The sequence below is a fragment of the Tachypleus tridentatus genome, chromosome 8 (assembly GCF_004210375.1).
Source record: "Tachypleus tridentatus isolate NWPU-2018 chromosome 8, ASM421037v1, whole genome shotgun sequence".
Classification (NCBI taxonomy): Eukaryota; Metazoa; Arthropoda; class Merostomata; order Xiphosura; family Limulidae; genus Tachypleus; species Tachypleus tridentatus.
This window is the reverse complement of record NC_134832.1, coordinates 6,843,294-6,864,839: the sequence shown is the minus strand read 5'-3', so window position 1 is coordinate 6,864,839 and position 21,546 is coordinate 6,843,294. Positions and strand designations below refer to the sequence as shown.

The window sequence follows — 21,546 nt, the reverse complement described above, 5'->3', positions numbered from 1 at the left end:
GTTGTCTGCATTGAATCTAGTGGTCAGATGTTCTATGACTGTGTCCACAAATTCAAAATATTGGCTTCTGTAGTAATCTCTAGCTGTTGCACAATGGTGTGCTGAGCCATCACCTGTGATCCTTCTTGGGGGGTCTACGAATGCGTGGTAGTTCAATAAGCACCAGATCTAGGGAAGTTACCTTTTTCTCAGCTTCATCAAATATTTTGTTGTAATTTTCCTCTGTTCGCAATACCCGCAATTGCTCAACTGTCATTGCAGATGCTTCAATCATGCCAGATACTGTCACTGATTTTGCTTGGAATGCACGGTTTAGTTCCTCTAATGCAGCTAATGGATGCTGAGCCATCAACAATCCTAAAACTGTCTTTCCTTTGTCAAATCTGTCCAGCAGACCTCGTGCTTTCACTGCTACATCTGATTTTTCATTTGCTAATTCAGACAAAGAATCAACAATGTCACAGTAGTGATCATTAGCACATGTAATTGCAGATAGGTGGCACAACCAGCGTGTTGAACGCACTGGGCGGATGTATTTAACTGGACCATTGTGGCTGTCTGACGATACAATATTTTCAAAGATTGTCTTGTATTTTCCTGACCTCTGAAGCAAGACACGAAGTTCATGTACCCACTGGATAGAATCTCGAACACATTCACAAGCTTCAACTGCATGATGCATTATTAAATTAGTCTTGTATGCTCCGCAGTGAAAAAACAAAGTTGACAGTTACTTCTCTTTTATTTTTGCCTAGCATCCACTGTATGCACCACTCATGTTAGCGGCTCCATCATAAGTTTGTGCTCTTAATCCTGACAGTGGTAAATTGAGTCTCGTCAGTACATCAAGTATAGTCGAGGATATTGTTTTACCAGTTGTATTGGAAACTCTGTACAAACCAAGAAATGTCTCATGGATGTCAAGGTTCTCATCTACGTATCGTACAACATATTGCTCCCTGTTTGGCACCTGTAACATCTTGAGTACCATCAACCAAAGATTTTACTTTGCTGCACTTCGTGTGCTATGTTCCTCAGTATTTCATGGCTGAACATCTCCATTATTTCATTCTGAGCCTGGGGTGATGTGAATGTGGTTTTCTTTGACAAGTAGGCCATCAACTCAGGATCTTCCTCTTCCAGGAGCTTCATTAACTGCAGGACGTTCTCCTCCGTATCAGTACGTCCACGTAATGCTAAACTTTGACGCAGTAAGAAATGTTAACTTCTGAATATTTTGGCTAGACTTCTTTTGCATTCTTCTTGCTGCTCCTTTTTTCCATCATGTAACTGGACAGTCACTGGAGTTACATCAAGTGAACCTTCTGGAGATATAGCAAATCTGTGCTGAGAGGAGGATTGGTGTTCGTTGAATTTCTGTTTTGCCTTTTCCAATTGCAAAACCGTGGATATGAAGGTATACTCCACTGGCCTCTCCAATTTCCCTATAAAAAGGCCTCTATTTTCCGCATTGGCACAATGAAAGCATATGACTTTTTGAGTCTGATTGTCGAAGTGCAGCCATGGTAACTCATCAAACCACTTGCCCTGGAAGTTGATATTTTGAGATTTTGCTTTCTGTCATGGTATTAGTTGTGCATCTGGATGATATGGCTTTCCACACTGTATCTGTGGAGTGTCAGATTTTTCGTTACTGCACAAACTTGTTTCACAACTATCTGGTGGTTCATGATGTGCAATAGTTGCACAAGCATTTTCAGACTCGTCCTCTGATGAACATGGTATTTCCCTATATGGCAACTTTCTATTCCTTTGCTTGAGGTTGTTGGATTATCTGCATCTGCACTGTCACTTGTAGTACTAGTAACTGGCTTGCAGAACTGTCTAATATCGAAAAGTTTCAGATGCTTGCTTGTTATAATTGGAATCTGTTTCCCAGATGACTCAACAGGAACATACAGTCTTTATTGAAAAACTCTTACGTACAACAAACGAAGATAGAACAGAATGGAAGTAGGAAGGAAGGAAGGAAATACTTGATAGGTATTTAGGTTAATTTATAATTTCGTTCCCCAAAGGTGAACGAAAAATAACCAGGGGTGGTCAGAAACTATTGTTTTTCTTCACCGCACACAAGGTAAGAATAAATTAATCAACTTAACTGTGCCGAGAGGAGGATTGGTGTTTGTTGAATTTCTGTTTTGCCTTTTTCCAGTTGCAAAAACCAGTGGATATGAAGGTATACTCCACTGGCCTCTCCAATTTCCCTGTGAAAAGGCCTCTATTTTATGCCTTGACACAATGAAAGCATATGACTTTTTGAGTCTCATTGTCGAAGTGCAGTCGTGGGAACTCATCAAACAACTTGCCCTGGAAGTTTTTTAAGATTTTGCTTTCTGTCATGATATTAGTTGTGCGTCTGGATGATATGGCTTTCCACACTGTATCTGTGGAGTGTCAGATTTTTCGTTACTGCACAAACTTGTTTCACAACTATCTGGTGGTTCATGATGTGCAATAGTTGCACAAGCATTTTTAGACTTGTCCTCTGATGAACATGGTATTTCCTCTGTATGGCAGTTTCTATTCCTTTGCTTGAGGTTGTTGGATTATCTGCATCTGCATTGTCACTTGTAATACTAGTAACTGGCTTCCAGAACTGTCTAATATTGGAAAGTTTCAGACACTTGCTTGTTGTAATTGGAATCTGTTCCCCAGATGACTCAACAGGCTAAAATACAGTCTTTATTAAAAAACTGTAACATACAATGAACAAAGATTGAATGGAAGTAGGGCTGAACTGTACAATGTATTTAAGTTGAACGTGCAAACCTCACAGTGACTACCGAGCCGACTGACCGTCTGGGCATCGCTGGAACAATAATGCGTGCTAGTTACAACACAAGTAATTGCAAGTTTCTCGAAAAATACTTAAACAATCACAAATATATTATATTCCTGTTAAAGCTCATCAAAAGGCAAACACGTTGTGATATAATGTCTAAAAGCACATCTTTTTAATAAAAACACCTAAACAAAAACTAGCAATACAATGAGTAGAGGCTTCAGGCCATTGAAATCACTCCTTTTGCATTCTAATTATACAAGAAAATACAATATTTTTAATATCTATGATAAAAGAATATATTGTTCTTTTTCCATAAAGCACCAGCACTTTATTAGAGGGCAGTGATATTCTGAAATTTCATGGATTAATGAGGGCCACAAACACAGGTATGATGAGCCCTGTTGTAAAATCAAGGCTCAGACTAAAGGAAGTGGAGGAGGTTGATGTAGGGCGCATCTGGATCCGAGCAGCCTGAACCTGTCGTTAACTGTACACTAAACATACACTATGATCTGCGACTTCAGCAGCTCAGGAGAGTAAGGCATTCAACAATAAAATCTGCGAGACATGCATAAGAACAAATGGAGTAGGAAAACCGCACAATATATACGTAAGATTGATGCAGCTACAAGTTACAAATGGCCTGCCAGATCTAGATCACAGGAGTTTTCACTTGGGAGTAATATTTTCGAATTTCATGCTCTGTTCAATCTGTTGTGATGAAAATTTTACTTAATCTTACACTACGTACAAGACGTAGGTAGATTCTGTGATAGTGCTTGCAAGCCTTGTATGTATACTTAGGCCTACTGACTGATACTTACGAACTATCACTTAGATCAAAAAGCTTAGAAGCACACCTATATTAAAGATGTACATTTCGGCTACTGAAAAAGCCTACATCTAGGTCTAATTATGTAATTTGATTGGTAAGAACAGAAGAATCACAAGAACAAACACACAATTTGTAGGCCTGTAGGCATGATAAAATACAACATTAGTCAACTGAAAAGGACCAATCTTACTTTATGATAATGGTCGGCCACACCTTGCTCAAATGACGCTGCAGAAGCTCATTGAAATGAGCGATGAAACACTGTCTCATCCTCCTTACTCCCAAGACCTGTTGCCCACCAACTAACACTTTTATTCAACCATTTGAACAACTTTTTACAGAGCAAAAGATTCAACAACAGAGGAGAAGCAGAGAATGACTTTAGTACTTTAGTTTTATCATCATGGCTTAAATAATCTTGTTTCTCATTAGGAAGAGTGTATCGATTCACCAGGTTCCTGTTTTGATTAATAAAGTTGCTTTTTAATTTTCTTGTTTCTTTTTACAATTAAAATTTATACTCTGCCATTATTTTTTGAACAACCTAATATAATACTAAAATTTGAATTATAATCTACAACTTGATATCAAACATATTGACATAAATTCACGAAAGGGTAGTTCAATGAAATTTTGAATGCAAATCAACAAATGCAATGACATGGCCTTTGGCCTGTGACCCAACACAACAGGGTTCAGTAAAAGGACTGTGAGAAGTGAAGAGAAAGGGAAAAATAAGAGAAGAATTGGTTGGTTGGTTGGTTTGGTGTTTTATGGCACAAAGTAACTAGGCTATCTGTGCCAAACATCTGGTAAAAAGTTAAAAGTAAAGTAAAATTATTAAAATTTGTAAAATGGAATCAAGGTAAAACAAAACAAAGTTTAATTTTTTAATTAAAAACTTAAATAATGTTAAATACAGTTTTTATATGTAATTTACAACAGTAATACAGGTTTTAAAGGACTTTCTGATGCATAATTTTATCATAACTCACCAGGATGACTAATGGGTAAGTTCAAACATCAGTGTTAGTCACCTGAAGTTGGCCTTTCCACTCCTGGTTTCGCGTTATTTGACATTACAGCAATTTTCTAATTTCATATCTAACTAGTTGTAACAACTAATCATATTAAAAGAAAAGGTCTAATTTATGAATTAAAAACTTGAATAGCATTAGAAAGGTCAATAGCCTTTAAAAAACTAAAAACGTTTGTAAGACAGACGGTGTCATTGGCAATGGTGACACTGCCAATGTTAGGGATAAATCTTGGAAGAAAACTGTCTAAAATGGTGTCATTGTTGAAAGTCTGCACCATGGCAAAACAGTAAAATGTGGCTTATCATGACCTGAGTGTCACACAGACAACTCATTCATGCATCAATTCCAGATAAAAGAAAATGATAAGTTAAAAAATTGTGACCAATGCCTAGTCTAGTTAGGACAACTTCCTCCTTCCAATCCTTACTGAAACAAGACAGCCAAAGTCCAATAGAGGGTTTTATTTGGAAATGCTCACTCAAGTTGCTCATTCCAAATCAACTGCCAAATGGCACGGAGCTAAGCCTTGAATACAGGACCATAGTCATGTATTGAACAGACAGCAGTGATAGCAGAGCAGACAGGCTTAGCTACTGTGTCAGCGAGTTCACTCCCACAAATACTAACATGGCCTGGTATCCAGAGAAACTGGATAGAAGTGCATGTTAATGAGAAATGGGCCAGTTGATTTTGAATGTCAGAGAGGACAACATGAAGCAATTCCAGGGCCAGTCAGTATAAATCGTGCAATTCAAGTAGTGCTTAGCTTCTATGTGATCCAGGGAAAGAGAAATGGCATACAGTTCAGCAATGAACACAGAAACAGCACAGGGGATTCTGTGCACAACCACTGGACCACAACAAACCATGGCAGAGCTCACAGAGTCACCTGATTTTGAACCATCTGTATAAATGGGAATGAAAGAATGGTTCGAAAGATGTTCAGCAAATAAAAGATAGTACTTCCAATTGGGAGTATCTGCTTTCCTCAAATGACTTAAAACAAAGGTCAAATTTGGAGATTGTAATATGCCACGGTGGGATGGGCTAACCAGTGGATATAGCAATGTTATCCAAGGACAGAACCAATTCATCCAACTGTGCCTGGATACGAAGGCCAAAAGGAGCAATAGCAAATCGTCTATTCTGAAGATGCATGGCCCACTGACGAAAGATAACACAACTCCAGGTGGGGTGCTGTGGTAAAGATTGAAGTTCTGAAGCATACAGTAAAGACAGTTGCAAACGGTGAAGGTGTAGAGGAGGTTCTGTGCAGAGTTGCAGTCCCTGATGATGAATGGGGTCCAGCATCTTCAAGGTCAAGATCCTGGCAGAGCCACAGACCAATGATCCTGCCCTGAGTCAATTGGGCAGGTCATCCAACATTGATACTTGGTTGACCCTAGGGAGCCACCCCAAGACTGCCCATCTACAGGAATTCAAGGCCAAAGTGGTGTGTTAGGATTGGAACCCTCAACCACCAGGATCCCTTCCTTTCCTTCATGGGTCATCATACAAGGCAAACACATGGGTGGATGTTTCGATCCTAGAGAAGGTAAACTGGAAAAACAGAACTTTCTCTGGGAGGTCCCCTCACCACATGTAGGAACCCACACCAAGGGGGAGAGAAGAAGGTGGTTCAGATGGTATATTCCACTGATTTGCCAGAATATACTGCAACTATGAGAAATCATATTTAATAAGATCCAAGAAACTGAATTCATGTAAAATAATGATAATGTTTTTTTTAATATATTTTTTTAAAGATTGGGTTAATGATGATTGGGAAGATTCTTGTCAAAGATATCACATCATACATTCTGGAACACGAGTCTCAAAATCTTACAGTTTGATTAACTCTCTTGCTACTGGCTCAGTCAAACCAGCCGAGTTTACAACCTTAAATTGACCTTCATAATTTCCATAATATAATTTATATGTTTTGTGTATCTTCTCATAATTTCACAAGTTTTCAGTAAGTATTATGAGTAATCTGTAGATAAAAATCAGAATTTTTAATAAAATATTTTCATTAAAAATTTCTCAACAAATATACAAGGTGCAAAGTGATTATCATGTTAAGATAAAAAATAATCTTCTTTATCGAAAAAATCTCAAATTTCAAAACACTTTTTTCAGTAAAACGTTACACAAGATTGGCCAATTTGCCCAACCATGTAACCATACACACAAATAGAAGAATGAAAAGAGAGAAAAAAAATCTAACCTTATTTCTTTCTACAATGACTTAAACTGTAATATGAATATAAATTTTATTGCTTTATTGCCCTTTAACTGTATCTAATTTATATCCCCATGAAAAATATTGTACATCAATTTATTGAATTCCACATTGCACAAGCTTCTCTTGTGTTGTTTGCAAGCACACTTCATGAAAAATTCTTATTATCATAAGTACAATAGTACATATGGTGAGAATAAGTTGGTACACAATACATGCAATACAAACTCTTTATTCATACACCCCTTTAACAACAACATAATGAATCTTGAAAAATATCTGAGACACTCTCAGGTGACAAATAAATCATATACATAGTCACAAGTTATAGAACGACTTGAGGAAGTGAGCAGATAAAAAAAAAAATTAATAACATCACAAATTTCTCAATCTCAATGACTGTCTAACATTGTTTACCACTTTCAGCTGTGCAACAAACAGACTTACTATACTTATAAGTGCATTAAACAGGAAAATAGCACAGGAGCAACATGTTAGTGTTAGCATGAAGTAGTTAATCAAATAATCAACCCTTGGTATATGCACACAACTACAATTCACACTAAATCATCCAAAAAAATTGCATAGTATAAGTGTCAACAATCATGTTGACAAGTGTAAGTACACACTCACAATATGTAGACACATTATAAGTGAAGAGAATCCACATAACACATACACCATTATTTACACACACAAAAAATGAACATCTTGTCAGATACAAATGCATTTAAACTACTAAACACAAATTCAACAAATACACATGAAAACCAGTTAAATAAAATACTACTACAAATGAAAAAACAACACAATCTCAGAAAACATTTATTCTTAACTACGAAAGACCGACTCATGCACAACACAACTATACAGCACCCCCAAACCTCACAAACCTGAATGTCCATTAGACTCATGATGCCAACCTACGAATCATTTAACTACAACTTCTGTAAAATATAGAGTGCGAGCATTTTCTAAATACGTAACATCAGCTGGCTTCTTTTTCAAAGACTTTCAACTTTAAATATATTCTTAATCAACTAAATGATAGAGCCTTAATGGCCAGTTTTCATGTAATCTCCCACTTCACAGAAGTCTTAGTGACTGAAGCCTGCAAGATAGCTTTAGAACTTTATATCCAAGACCCCAACCCATTGATACACATCCCCAGTAACTAATTAGCAACTTTTATAGAATTCACTACCACCAAAACTAACTTTACATTCAGTAACCAAAACTACCTAGAAATAAATGGCCTAAGTATGGCAAATCCCATGTCACCAGTTCTAGCCAACATTTTTATGACAGATTGAATCACAAGCGATCAATTCAGCCTTACACCAACCACTATACTGGTACAGGTATGTTGATGATACAATTGCTGGATTCACATCTACAAAACACACATGTAGTTTTTATCAATCATGTTAACTCAATACACCACAACATTAAGTTCACCTGTGAACAAGAAAGAAACTAGCCAAATAGCATTTCTTAACCTCAAAATCACTAGAACTGATACACAATTCAGAACAGAAATCCACAAAGAAATCACCCATACTGGATTATACATTCCCTGGGACTCAGCACATGAAACAAAACAAAAACTCAACATATTAAGAAACCAAATAAACACAGCCACAAAACCATGCTCACCCGATAAAAGTAATGATCAAATCAATAAAATAAAACAACACATCATCAACATCAACAAATTTCCTCAAAAAATCATGGAAAAAAATATACGCACACACCTAAACCAACAACAATAAATCCCAAGATACAACAAACTACAAAACTTTACATTGCTGTAAACCTTATGTTCCCAACATCAGCAAAAAATAACCAACATTTAGAAAAAAACTTATAACAAAACACAACATTCCAGCAAACATCAAATTTATTCAAAAACCAGATACCAAACTAAAGTCCATGTTATGTAAAATCTATACTGACAAACACAACACCAACATAATTTATAAAATACAATGTAACAACTGCTACAACTTCTATAATGGACAAACAAGCAGAAAAATGGAAACTAGATTCAAGAACACAAAAACACACCTTCACGTGTTTTTGAACACTGTAAATCAAATAAACATAACATAACCACAGAAAAACACCAAGATGTTAAGTAGGGAAACAAATATAAACAAATGCAAAATAAAAGAAGCCTTACTTATACAGAAACTAAAACCAAAATTAAACCAATATAAAGGAAACCTTTAGACCTATACTAATTAATAAATGCACATCCACCTGCAATGCTCCCTACAATCTCGTACCTGTTTATACTCTCGTCCCTAAAACGTCCATAAACGGTCACATTCAAACTTTTTCTTAACCTGAAGATGACCTAGGAAAATCAAAACATTGTTCTCTGCTTATCAATAAAAGTGATAATACCCATACCAGCCATTCTGAGATACAATGCCCACGATCATGTCACTTTGTATGAAAAAAGTGCGTGAAGTGGAAGAAATATTTTAAAAAATCAAAAGTGTAGAAATAGTTTTACCACAAAGGAGGGAAACAAAATAGAAATTCCCATAGTATAATAAAACTTTCTTTATACAACCTCACAAGGGAACATGTCCAACATCCAGTCTATAACTACATCACTTTTCTGTGTTAATGATATTATATAAAGTATAATTATGTAAGTGGGTTTATAATTCTTCTACTTTTGTATAAACAGTAACAAATCCATAATGCTGATGTATAGAAAACTCTTAGTATTTCTTAACTTTGTATTTTAATTATTTATATAGCTAATGTACACAATCCTGTTGCCTGCTCATTGCAAAAGGGGGAACAAAAGTTGCAAAGAAAAAAATATACAGGTTATGGGTCCACATAACTATCCATTCTTTTGGTGTCATATTAACAGACTTTACAGCATGTGAATGGCTTCCAATAATTCAATTCACAGGAACTTCTAGTTATTGTACAATAAGCATAACTTAAGTTTGACAAGCTTAATTCACCTTGCTTACTGTATATAGAACAGAAAAAAATAAAGCACAGACATAATGTAGAACATAACCTCTTGCAAGGTTGTACAGAAACATTTTTATAACATCATGCCTCTTCCTACACTGATATCCTCACTCTTTAGTGCACCCATTCCTATACTTTAAATTTAAATTTAAAAAGATTTTTCAACTGTTTTTATTATAATTATTTATTTTACCTAATGTTTCTATTTTTACAATTTTAAGTTACTTTTATAATAATAAAGAATACCCATTAGAAACAAGAAGTACTTAACTAGGCCTTTTTTTTTGTCAACTGTCAATGTCATTAACTCTAACTTTGTTTATTAGAATGATACTATTTTTAAAATTTTTTTTATCTCTTAAACAGTGCACCAAAGAACAAAAACATGCAAAAATAGACAATGTTCCATTCCTATCACAATTTTTCTGTTTTACAACTATGCAATAAGAGCCCTTAAAGATTCAAAAGCTTGTTGAAGTGATTCCCAAGGGAATAAATTTTGAGCTGCAAGTGAAACAAACAATTCTCTGTACGGAAAGCAACATGACATAATACACAATTTGTTAAAACTTGTTGTTTTTATTGGTTAAGTTATAAATAAAATAATATTAAATGTCACAGAGAATCATTGGTAATTTCTGAAAGAGAGAATGTGACAAATGACAAGGATCATATTTTCTATGTAATAACTCTGCAACAAAATGAGACTGAAGTTTAACTATGTAAAATATATTTTCAGTTGAGCTACAGGAGGACATTAATAAATCAATGCATATAATGAATTGTTTGTTTATATTTTAAAAATCTGTACGTATTTATTTATATTAATCATCCATCTTACGGAAACACATCAACATCTGAAAATTGCATAGGCTAAAAATCACAAATTTTTTAAATAGTTGTGTTACAAAATGATCTTCAAAATTCAGTGTACCTCTATTTAAACTCTTAATAGAAACTCTCTTACCAATTATGTCCCAGCATTCATGAAAAGGAAGAGCAGCAAGTGATGATTTTTCAATTAGTACACAAACAGCATGGCGCATCAATTCTCCACCTATTCCACGAAACAACTTTTTTTCCATCAGAATGGCTGGAATGTTTTGAATCTCTCTGATAAGTTCAGCACCTAATGTAATTTCAAAGGAAAAAGGGAACTTTTGAACATGCAACAAAATATGCTCATCTACAGAATGTTAGCATTTTCCTTACCTGAAAGCATATTTCTGATAGACACCTTCACACACAGAATATTTTGTTTCCTTACATATCTGCTTATGTGATTTACATGCTACTAGCTTTCAGCTACCTCCCACGTAAAAATTATATGTTTAAGTTGAACTAAACTAGTGTATGATGATCTCTTTCCACTAACAGAAGGGTGACAAAACCTCCTTATGCAGTAACTCCTCTGCATAACTATGACTTTCTTAAGGTAGCCAAATGTCTCATCATCTAATTAGTGATACTCATGAATTGATTAATGAGATTCTAGATTCCCACTGTCCCTATCTACTATCTAGCAAAACCACAGCCAAAGGAATGGGTTTTGAGATATCAGGATCCTATATGATGGAAAAGGGTGCAGAAAAAAGAAAATGTACTTACCATTTTCAAAAATTGTACATAGTTTCATCAAATAAGAGCAACTTGAGAGATTCAAATCCTGCAGTAAACAAATTAACCAGATGATGAAAATAATGGGAGCTGAATTTGCAGATTCTTTCACAAATCAGCCTGAAGGATTTTGTTCAAGGGGTGGTAAAAATTAAACAGATTCCAGTGTGAAGAATCTAGTTTAAGGGTCAACAAAAATAAAATGCAAGAGAGTGAGACAGGTAATGATTTTTATGTAACAATATGTGAAAGAGCTTGTAAGCATCAAATTCAAATGGAAAAAGTTGGTGAACCTGTTCAGTAAGAGTAGAAGGTAACAGATCCCTAAACAAAGAGAGGTGCCAAAAAGGTGACATTCATACAAGCTAACACATCTTGAACCAGATACAAAAGACTGGGGTCCAAATGAGCATAGATATGAGAGACAGAAAGGAAGATAAGAGATAAAGAGAATCTAGGAAGCACCAATGTCATTTTTATCTCTGAATGACTGTAACCACAAGTGAGAAGGATGTATGTCTTCAGAAAAAATATGACATAAAACAGCTCAAATGTAGCACATGTGAGAACATGTAAAAGTGCATCAAGGTCTAAGTCAGTTATAGGAGTTGGATGAGGTGGTTGATAAATAAGGAAGGATCAAACACAAAGTAGTGATAACAGAAGAATATAACACATGGTGGTAATGGGAAAGGAAAAATGTAGTTTACAGAGCTGCCCAATAGCCAGCTATGATAGAAATTGACAATCCATGATCAAATAACAATTTAAAAATAACTAAAAGGTGGGCTATCACAGGATGGCCTGGAAAGTGATTGGTGGATGAATTACTGTTGAAAATCTCAATTCCACTGATAGATTAAGTTGTTGGATGACAGGAATGGGATAAGAAGAAGACTACATGATCAGGGAGTCCTGTCCTAGAGGTGATAAGACTGAACAAATTGTACATAAGAAGAAAAAGGGACAACACCCTTTGGGTGATAGAGATCTATGAGACTGGAGAAAGTGAGATGGGAAACAAGGTAGTAGAAGAAGAAGCATAAATAACAGCAGATAAATCAGAGAAAATCACTCATACAAGCCAAAGTTATGGCTGACAGTGATGATTGCCAGAACTGAAGAATAAGGAACTGTAAACAATAAGAGTGGAGGTTTGGTATTGAGAGAAGTAGCAAAGGTATCAAGGATATGTATTCCCATCTAAGAGCAAATCCAACAAAAAACTTGATTCTGAAAAGACCATTCACAGTTGGTAGAATCTGGTCTAGTTGAGAGAGAGTCAAACTGCCACCATTTTTGAAACTTACCCAATGGGAATGACCCCAAAGTAGTAGGTCCAAAACATGGAAGCAAAGAGCCCTGGAAGAGGTGCCTCTGATTGTTGAAATAAAGTATGACAATGGAATTGTTAGAGTGGATTATGACCATCTTATCCATGAGAAAAGGAAGGAAATTGGAGCATGCCCAATAAACTGTTAGAAGTTTGCGTATGTTGATTTGAAATTAATGCTCTTCTAATGTTACGCTATAGTTCAGAGATATAAAGTCAAACAGTTCCTGCAGAAGATTATAAGTAGAAGAGAATGAGTCTTATGGAGAAGGGGTAAGAAAAAGTCATTCATCCTTGTCATTAGGTCACAATTCATCAACAAAGTGGGCAAGTGTATCTCAAAACAGCTAGTATGGGTAAGAATACTTTTATTGATAAGGAGAGAACAATGTCACTTGCAAACTCTCTTTTTCCTAACCTGAAAATGGCAAAGGAAAGTTGAAACATTGTTCTCTCCTTATCAATAAAAGTGTTAATATCCACACCAGCCATTCTGAGATACATTTTATTTAAAGTGGGGTTCTTGTCAACAAGAAAATGGGCAAGTGCCAAATGATTCAATTAAAAAGATAATGTGCACATGCAATGCCAGAAGAAAAAAAAAGAAAAGAGCATGGCACTAGAATGCATAATCCTGATAAATAAAACACAGGAAATATCTAGAGGACAAGGTATTTAAGAAGCTATAAAAAAATTGTTCAATATGTTAACCTTGGTCATCCAGGTGAAAAGAGAGCACTGGAGAAGAAAAAAAATCCCTTCATAATTGCAGGACAACAAGAAAGTAGTTCAGATACAAAGGCCTATAACCAGATGCATCGTCAGTTTTTTTAGGAACCACAAAGAAAAGAAAGTAATATTCCAGAGTAAAGGTTAATACTCTCTTGATGGAGTTCTTGGCCAAGAGATCTTCCTTGTTTTTTTTGTAAACAAACATTTAAATTTGGTTGAAATCCAAATTTAATAAACTACTGCAAGTCTCACGTACTTAACTAATATTTTAAAAGCATGTACATTCAAGACAATGCCGAGGAAAAGAAATAAATTATTCTGAGCACAACTGCTTAGGGAGAGTTACTACACAGAGGTTTTGTCACCCTCTCCTACTGGTGGAAGCCTATTGTTACATGATGATGTCATCATGAACTAGTGCAGTTCACATTAGACATGTGATTTTTAAATGAGAATTACCTCAAGGCTAATGACATACAAATCTCACAGGCAGATGGCTTGAGGAATCAAGCTGTTCTGTGTATGGAGGCAAGGTATTGTGTTAGAAGTTTAATGCTTTTGGAGAATAAATATTTATTTAGAACTAAAACAGATGTACTTAACTGTTTCATCAAAATACATACACACTGAGATCACTGATTCATGCTGCTAGTGCTTGGATTAGCATATATTGTAAAATTTGAGAGAGATAAAGTATGAATCCACCAGATGTATTTGCTAAGTGTTTGTGTTAAAAGTAGAGTCTATCATTTGTTATACTTACCTTGCTTATTGCTTTTTAGAGTTACTACCCTAAGCAGTGAATAATGGCAAAAAAAAGGTTATTTTGAAAGCCATTTCAAAGCAGCACCTTTACATTTTGATAAATACTCATCTTTCTTCATCAAATTCATACCAATAAGAAAAAAATATTTATATAAATTAGCAATTATTGCTGCAAAAACATGAAATACTGAAAACTTGTGTGGTTTTAAAAACCAAAGTAAACAAACTGGTGATGGAAATATTGGATATCTGTTCTAGAAGTGTTTATTTTGTTCCTTTTTGATTTTGACTACGAAAATACAATTTTGTTTGATAAATGAACTCAAGAAAAGAAAATGCAGTACAATTCTTCAATCTCTGAGTACATTTACTTTGCAACAACAGAAGTTGTGATCCCATCACATACTCGGTTTATTTTGAATTACAGTGGAAGTTAATAGCATGCTTAATCACTTCATATGTTTTTATATTAGTTTGATATTAATTAGTCATATAACTTTAAGAAGTTTCTGTTCTTATGTTTCAAGTTTTAAAATTATAACACAAAGTATAAATTCTGATCCACCAACAAGCAACCAAAACATGCCAGTTGACGCTGGCTCTCCGTTAATAAATGATCAGCATATGCTGGTCAATACCAATTCACAAGTATACAACAAACAAATGCTGGTTGATGCTGGCTCTCTAACAAATTATATTAATTAATTTAATAAAAACATGTTTGTTAATACTGACTCACCAGTAAGCAAACAATATATAGTGGTTTACTTGTCCTCTAGTAGTGACTCATCAACAAGTCACCAAAAAAGGATGGTCAATATAGATTCAGAAGTAAGTGACCAAAACATGCTGATCAATACTGTATCAAGTTCTAACATATGCTGGCCAACAGTGGCAAAACACCAATATAAGCTTATTAACACTAAATCACAAATAAACAATCAACGCATGCTCTTTGACATTGGTGTTCCAGCAAGCGATCAGCACATGTTAGTTTATAATGTTTTGTTGTTTTTTTTTTTTTTTACAGTAGCTGAGAAATATCTAGTGATCAACAATGGTTTATTAGCAAAGCATCAGCTAGAAGTCTCAAAAAATAATGTTAGCAGTTGCTGGTGGATCTAGAATTTTAAGCAGGAAAAAAAGCAAATTAAATAGAAGTTTTAAATAAAGATTTAATTTAAAATAAAGAAATATTAGATGAAAATGTAAAATCGAAAATGGACAGTAATTAGAAACTACAATAGACAGTTGCTCTCAAATATTGTTACGCACCTTTCCAATCACAAGTCCCGAGATTTATTATCTATATGTTCATCTACGTTAGACCTAATGCCAAAACATTAAATGTTAAAACATACTTAATATATTTCACTTTTACACTGAAAATTTTAGGTAAAAGCAAGTGTTATATAAGTAGATTATAAACTCAGAATATGCAATTCAAAAGATATGTATAAAACATTGTTTTAGAACAAAGGTCTAATTTATTTTCCATTTTTATAATTTTTAATTTATTAACTATTATTAAGTTTATATTTTAATCTAATACTTATTTCACATTAATTCTTTATTTGACCTTTCTGTTTAATTTACCTATGAATAAAATCTAGTTTGTTTAAATCAACAGTAACCAAATTTATTTTGTCAACCAATGTAGATTTTTGTTTCTGACATGTGCTTGAGCATTTTCTTTTGTTGTCAATATTTATTCTTTGCAAATATTTTTTGAGCTTTCTTTTATTGTGAATCTTTACAGTTACTTATTAGACATCAGTGAATCTAAACACCAATAAGTTACTTTGACCCACAAGATATTAAATTGAAAACATTGTTTAACTGAGATTTATTAACTTAAATGTTCAAGAAATGGATACCAGTCCTTGATGTTTGAGAAAACACAAGGCTGCAAACAGTCTCTGCTGAACAGTACATGGGGTTGATGCCATAATTCTATTCTTTGTTTACAAAACTGGACAGTCAAAGTTAATTTGTTTTGTGTTGTTTTTCTATTATGCACACCTGTGGTCACATTTCAAGGGCAAAGTAAGGGTAAGAGGCAATATAATATCTGGTACATTAGTTTAACAAATAAACAAAGTAACAATCAATAAAATTTTATATTACTTCCAGTTTTACTAGACACAAATGTTATAATCTTCTTAAAGTATGGAACATAACATCTAGCCTAGAATCCTATGACAATTACCCTTTTTAACTTATAGACAAGAGTAAAATGGTATTTAAATTTCTTACTAGGAAATGAAATACAAGTTTCAATATTTTTCAAAACGAAATGTCACAAACTTACATAAATACATATCTCATAAAAAATCAAGTTAATTTCAAGTAAATCTACTCTGTGTATTAATTTGCACTAAGATCCTTTGTCCTATTGTGTTTAACTGTTAGCTAGTGGAGCATAGTCAATCATTATCCTTCCAAATATTGTGTACCTGAAAATCATCTACATCAACAATGTAATTGGTTCTTGAAAAAGAATTTCATCTGTTTCAGACTCATCATTTGAGATGCAATTATCATAATTATCCTCTTCGTGATATCCATAACTGTCATAAGCATCAACACAATTAATTTCAATTTTATTGAACAGGTCTGACTTTCTTTTCTTGGCCTGCAAATTCTATACACATATTAGAAGGATTTTTATCAAATTTTGTTTTCCTCATTTTACCATAAACTTCTCCAGGGCTCCTTCTAATATTTGTTTCTTTTTCTCATGTGTCCATATAATATCATTTATTTTAATCAACAGCAAGTTCCCAACCACTGCATTTTTTTAAAATTAATCCTTTGGTCAGTGAGGATGTGGATAATGCAATTACACTCTGCCTCAACAACACTATTACTGGACACTATGCAGAGCACTATTTCTACCAGCATACAAACATCCTTAAATTATTTTATTCTGTGTAGAAGCACATGCTCCCAGAGATTCTTAATTTGACTCAATTCTCTTAAATTCTTTTCTTTCTGAGCTTATCTTAACTTCAACAAAATTTATCAATTTTAGTGCCTCAAAAAGATGCTCTATTATGTAAATGTAAACACTCAATATTTCTGGTGTAACATGTTATCCCAGTTTGCTGGATCTATTCCAAACAGCTATAATAACAAAATAACATGTCAACATGTGTGACCACCCTAACTCTAACAGGAAGGAACCTAAGAACCTGAAATTTTTCACATATACTAAGTGGACCTTAAGGTTATAAGGACTTATACACCTGCATATTATTACTTATTCGTGCATGTGCACTTTTTCCGAGGTAAGCAATTGAAAAACCACACAGAAAAAAAATGTGATCACCATAACTCCATTAGCACCCATACTAAGTAAATTCTGAAGATGTGCAACTGGACTATTAGCATGCACACAAGAGTCTTTTCAATGAGGCAAGCCAACAAAAAAACACACAGAAAAAAGTTGTTCCTTATATTACAAATAAAAATCACAGACAAACATGCATGTGTGTGCATGCACATCTTAGTCTGATCATCATAGCTTTGAAACTTGAAACTTTATGCCCATACTAAGTGAATTGTGCATGCATGTATGTATATATGTATGTGTGCATCATTTTAATGAGGTATGCTAACAAAAATGCACATAGAAAAGCAGTAGTTCCTTATATAGTAAAACATGTCTAAGCCAGTATCTGCATAGGGAGGAAACTTGTACAAACCAGAAATATCAAAATTTTGCAGTATTATCTTATGATTTCTCTTATAAAATAAAAGGCCCTCTATATGGCAAAACCTGCAGTAACGGACAAAAAAACTATCTTTCACTTACCTCATCTATCAACAAGTAGAATTAGAACCTGAGTAAGGCAGAAAAATGTTTGGATTAAATATTGAGTTCTTATTCAGTGAATAATTTCTTTAAATGTTAATAAATTCTTGAACATATTGTTACAGTAAGTATTGATTAAACATATTCTGTTCTTTTTCTCCCATCATTATTTTTGCAGTTAAATTTGGTTCACAATTTGTAGAAATATATTAGTCTTTTAAGTGCAAAATTCTACTCTTTAAATGATTCTCACAAAAAAAATAAATTCCATAACTTCCATAATTTTAAAATTTAGGGAAAAATCACTTAATACCTTCATTTACTTTTTAAAAAGCTATTAAATATGCATGTAATCTTTTAATGAATTTAGCATTAAGGTTAGGGTCAAACTATTCATCATTACAACCCAGAGGATATTGGAAATGCAGATGAAACAGCTTTGTTTTTCAAAGCTCTTTCCAATAAAATGTTGCAAATTAAAAGAGAAAATTGTTCCAGAAGTTGCTATTCAAAAGAACAATTAACTGTATTTTTGATTGCATTTGCTGATGGAAAACTAGAGAAACCACAGGTAATAGGTAAAAGTGAAAATACAGGCTGTTTCAAAAATTTAAGGAAGAATCAACTTTCCATGGAATGGAAAGTAGATAATAAAGCATGGATGACAAGTGTTATATTCAAGGAATTTTTAAACAAATTAAACAAAAAAATGGAACAAGAAAATACAAATATTCTACTTTTCCTAGAAGTTGTTTCTTATGATGATTCTAGTGAAATCCAAACTCTGATTGAGAAGACTGATGCAGATGATTCTGTGAATGTTGACAAAAATGTTTTAACAGAAACTGATAAAATTGATTTAAAATCTATAACAGAATCACAAGATGGTAACAGTGAGAGAGATTCTGAAGATGAACAAAATGGAAAAGATAATGGTTGGTTGGCTTTTGAATTTCGCACAAAGCTATGTGAGGGCTATCTGTATTAGCCATCCGTAATTTAGCAGTGTAAAACTAGTCATCACCACCCACTGTCAAATCTTGAGCTACTCTCTTACCAACGAATAGTGAGATTGATTTTCACATAATGACACCCCCACAGCTGAAATGACGAGCATGTTTGGGAAAAGATAGTGAGAAAATAGAAATCCTGCTACATCACAAATGTCAAGTTATATTAACACTAACAAATTGTATACAAAATGAAAGGGGAAAATGAACTTTGTGAAAAGGCTGTAGAATTGGCATTCTCTTTTAACTGCCTGAAAAGCCCATTAAAAAAATGAAACAGTTGAAACTGGAGACTTTCTTCAAATAAATTTGATTATGATTTTGTGTACTTATGTATATTTTGAATGACTATTTTTGTTTTATTCTAATAAATACAGCATAAACAGTATAATAACTTTATTCATACACATCTTACTTCCCTTGAGTCAAGCAAGTATAACGTTCTGCTAAAAATTATATATAATTAAGGAAATGTCGTTCACTGTCTAAGCCAGAAAATCTGCTTAAGCAAGGAATTTTACTGGTCCATGTGATTCCACCTTAAATATGTTACTGTATTATGAATAGAAATCAAAAGCATGTACCTTTATGCACGTTACCCCATAGCTCCATGAAGAAAGTAACTAGAAACCTGAAATTTTCTCTAGAAGTGGGTTTTCTCATCATCATGGATTATTATTTCATCACGGCGATTGTCGAGAAGTGCAAGTCTTTGTGTTTTCTTTATGTATTTGTACCTATCACGTAACCTTTATGTCTGAACTAGCATACATTACACCACAATTAACAGTACACGTTCATACGGACGTAAAGAAACTAAGAAACTTTCAACAGAAAAATGACATCTATTTCATTCAACAATGCAGAAAGAAACAACTAACCCCTAACTTTGTAAAGATAAAACGATCAACAAAATTTTAATCAATGCACAAACATTATCCAAAATTTACAGAAAAAACTACATAGAGCCATGTTGAACCCAAAATACAAGGAACTACATGACTTACAAAAACAAAAAATAAACCTAGACCATCAACTGGCATACTGCATTAAACCAACAACATAACATCAACCAAAACAACACTAGGAACGACAGGGACAAAAAGATCTGCCACAACAAAAATCTGGAGAAACTAAGATGCAATCAACAGAAAGACTCCAACACGATAAACTATTGACTAACCTCATAATTAACAGATCCAACCGACAATTAAACACAGATGAAATACATCTAGTTAACAAAGGACTCAACTTCACAACAGCACCTAGATACATCCCAACCTAAGAAATGAATGCATGTTTGGAAGACCTAGCCAGGAGACTTGTGATAACTACCACAGAAAACAAAAAACAATCGAAAACAACCAACAGAAGGAAGACAACTTTGACACTTCTATGGACATCTAACAGCCAAACTTCCAAGGAAAAATTACAAATTTATATTTTCCAGAAACACCTAAAACAACATCTTAAACAATTTTTTCAAAGAATTTTCTCACGAAACCATCAACATAATTTCAGAAAACAGAAAACTAAAATACAACCTTACAAAAAAATACATTAATTCCATTAAAAACCTAAAACAAGACAAAAACATTAAATTCTAAAAACAGATAAAGAAAATGCTATAGTCATAATGAACATGAATAAATAATCCAAAAAATGAAAAACATCCTATCAAACAGAAACAAATTTAAACTAATACACACAAATCCAACAAAGACACATGAAATGCAACTAAACAAAATAATACTAAAAACACTTTATTCCTACCTACACATGAATGTCTCATGCACACTAAAAATATGCAGCATCCCCAAACCTCATAAACCAGATTGTCCATTATGACCAATAATGTTGACATATGAATCGTTTAATTACAATCTTGGTAAATACATAGCATATCATTAGACATTCCCAGCAACCAATTAGCAACCCTCATAGATTTCACCACGATGAGGACAAACTTCATGTTCAACAACCACAACTATAGACAAACAAATGGCCTTAGCATGGGCAACCCAGTATCACCAGTTCTTGCTGCTATTTTTATGACACAAGTTGAAACACAAGCAATTAACACAGCATTACATCCATCACTATACTGGTACAGATATGTAGATGACACGGTTGCAGGATTCAGATCTACAGAACACATACTTAATTTTTTCAATCACATTAATGCTAAACATCCCAACATCAACTTCACATGTGAACAAGAAGGAAGCAATCAAATATCATTTCTTAACCTCAAAATTACAAGAACCGATACACAATTTAAAACAGAAATCCACCGAAAAAATCACCCATACTGGATTATACATTCCTTGGGACTCAGCACAT

General features: G+C 33.9%; 1 protein-coding gene across 1 annotated transcript in view; it reads right to left on the bottom strand.

Moving 5' to 3' along the window:
* Nucleotides 1-12,977, bottom strand: part of LOC143223864 (tubulin-specific chaperone D-like) — a 39,673-nt gene extending 26,696 nt beyond the window's left edge. Inside the window, exons 1-2 of the mRNA XM_076452340.1 lie at nucleotides 12,857-12,977; nucleotides 10,897-11,115 (exon numbers count right to left, since the gene is read on the bottom strand). Coding sequence (XP_076308455.1) covers nucleotides 10,897-11,115; nucleotides 12,857-12,977 — 340 coding nt within the window. The remainder of the gene's footprint in view (nucleotides 1-10,896; nucleotides 11,116-12,856) is intronic.
* Between the last annotated feature and the right edge of the window lie 8,569 nt (nucleotides 12,978-21,546).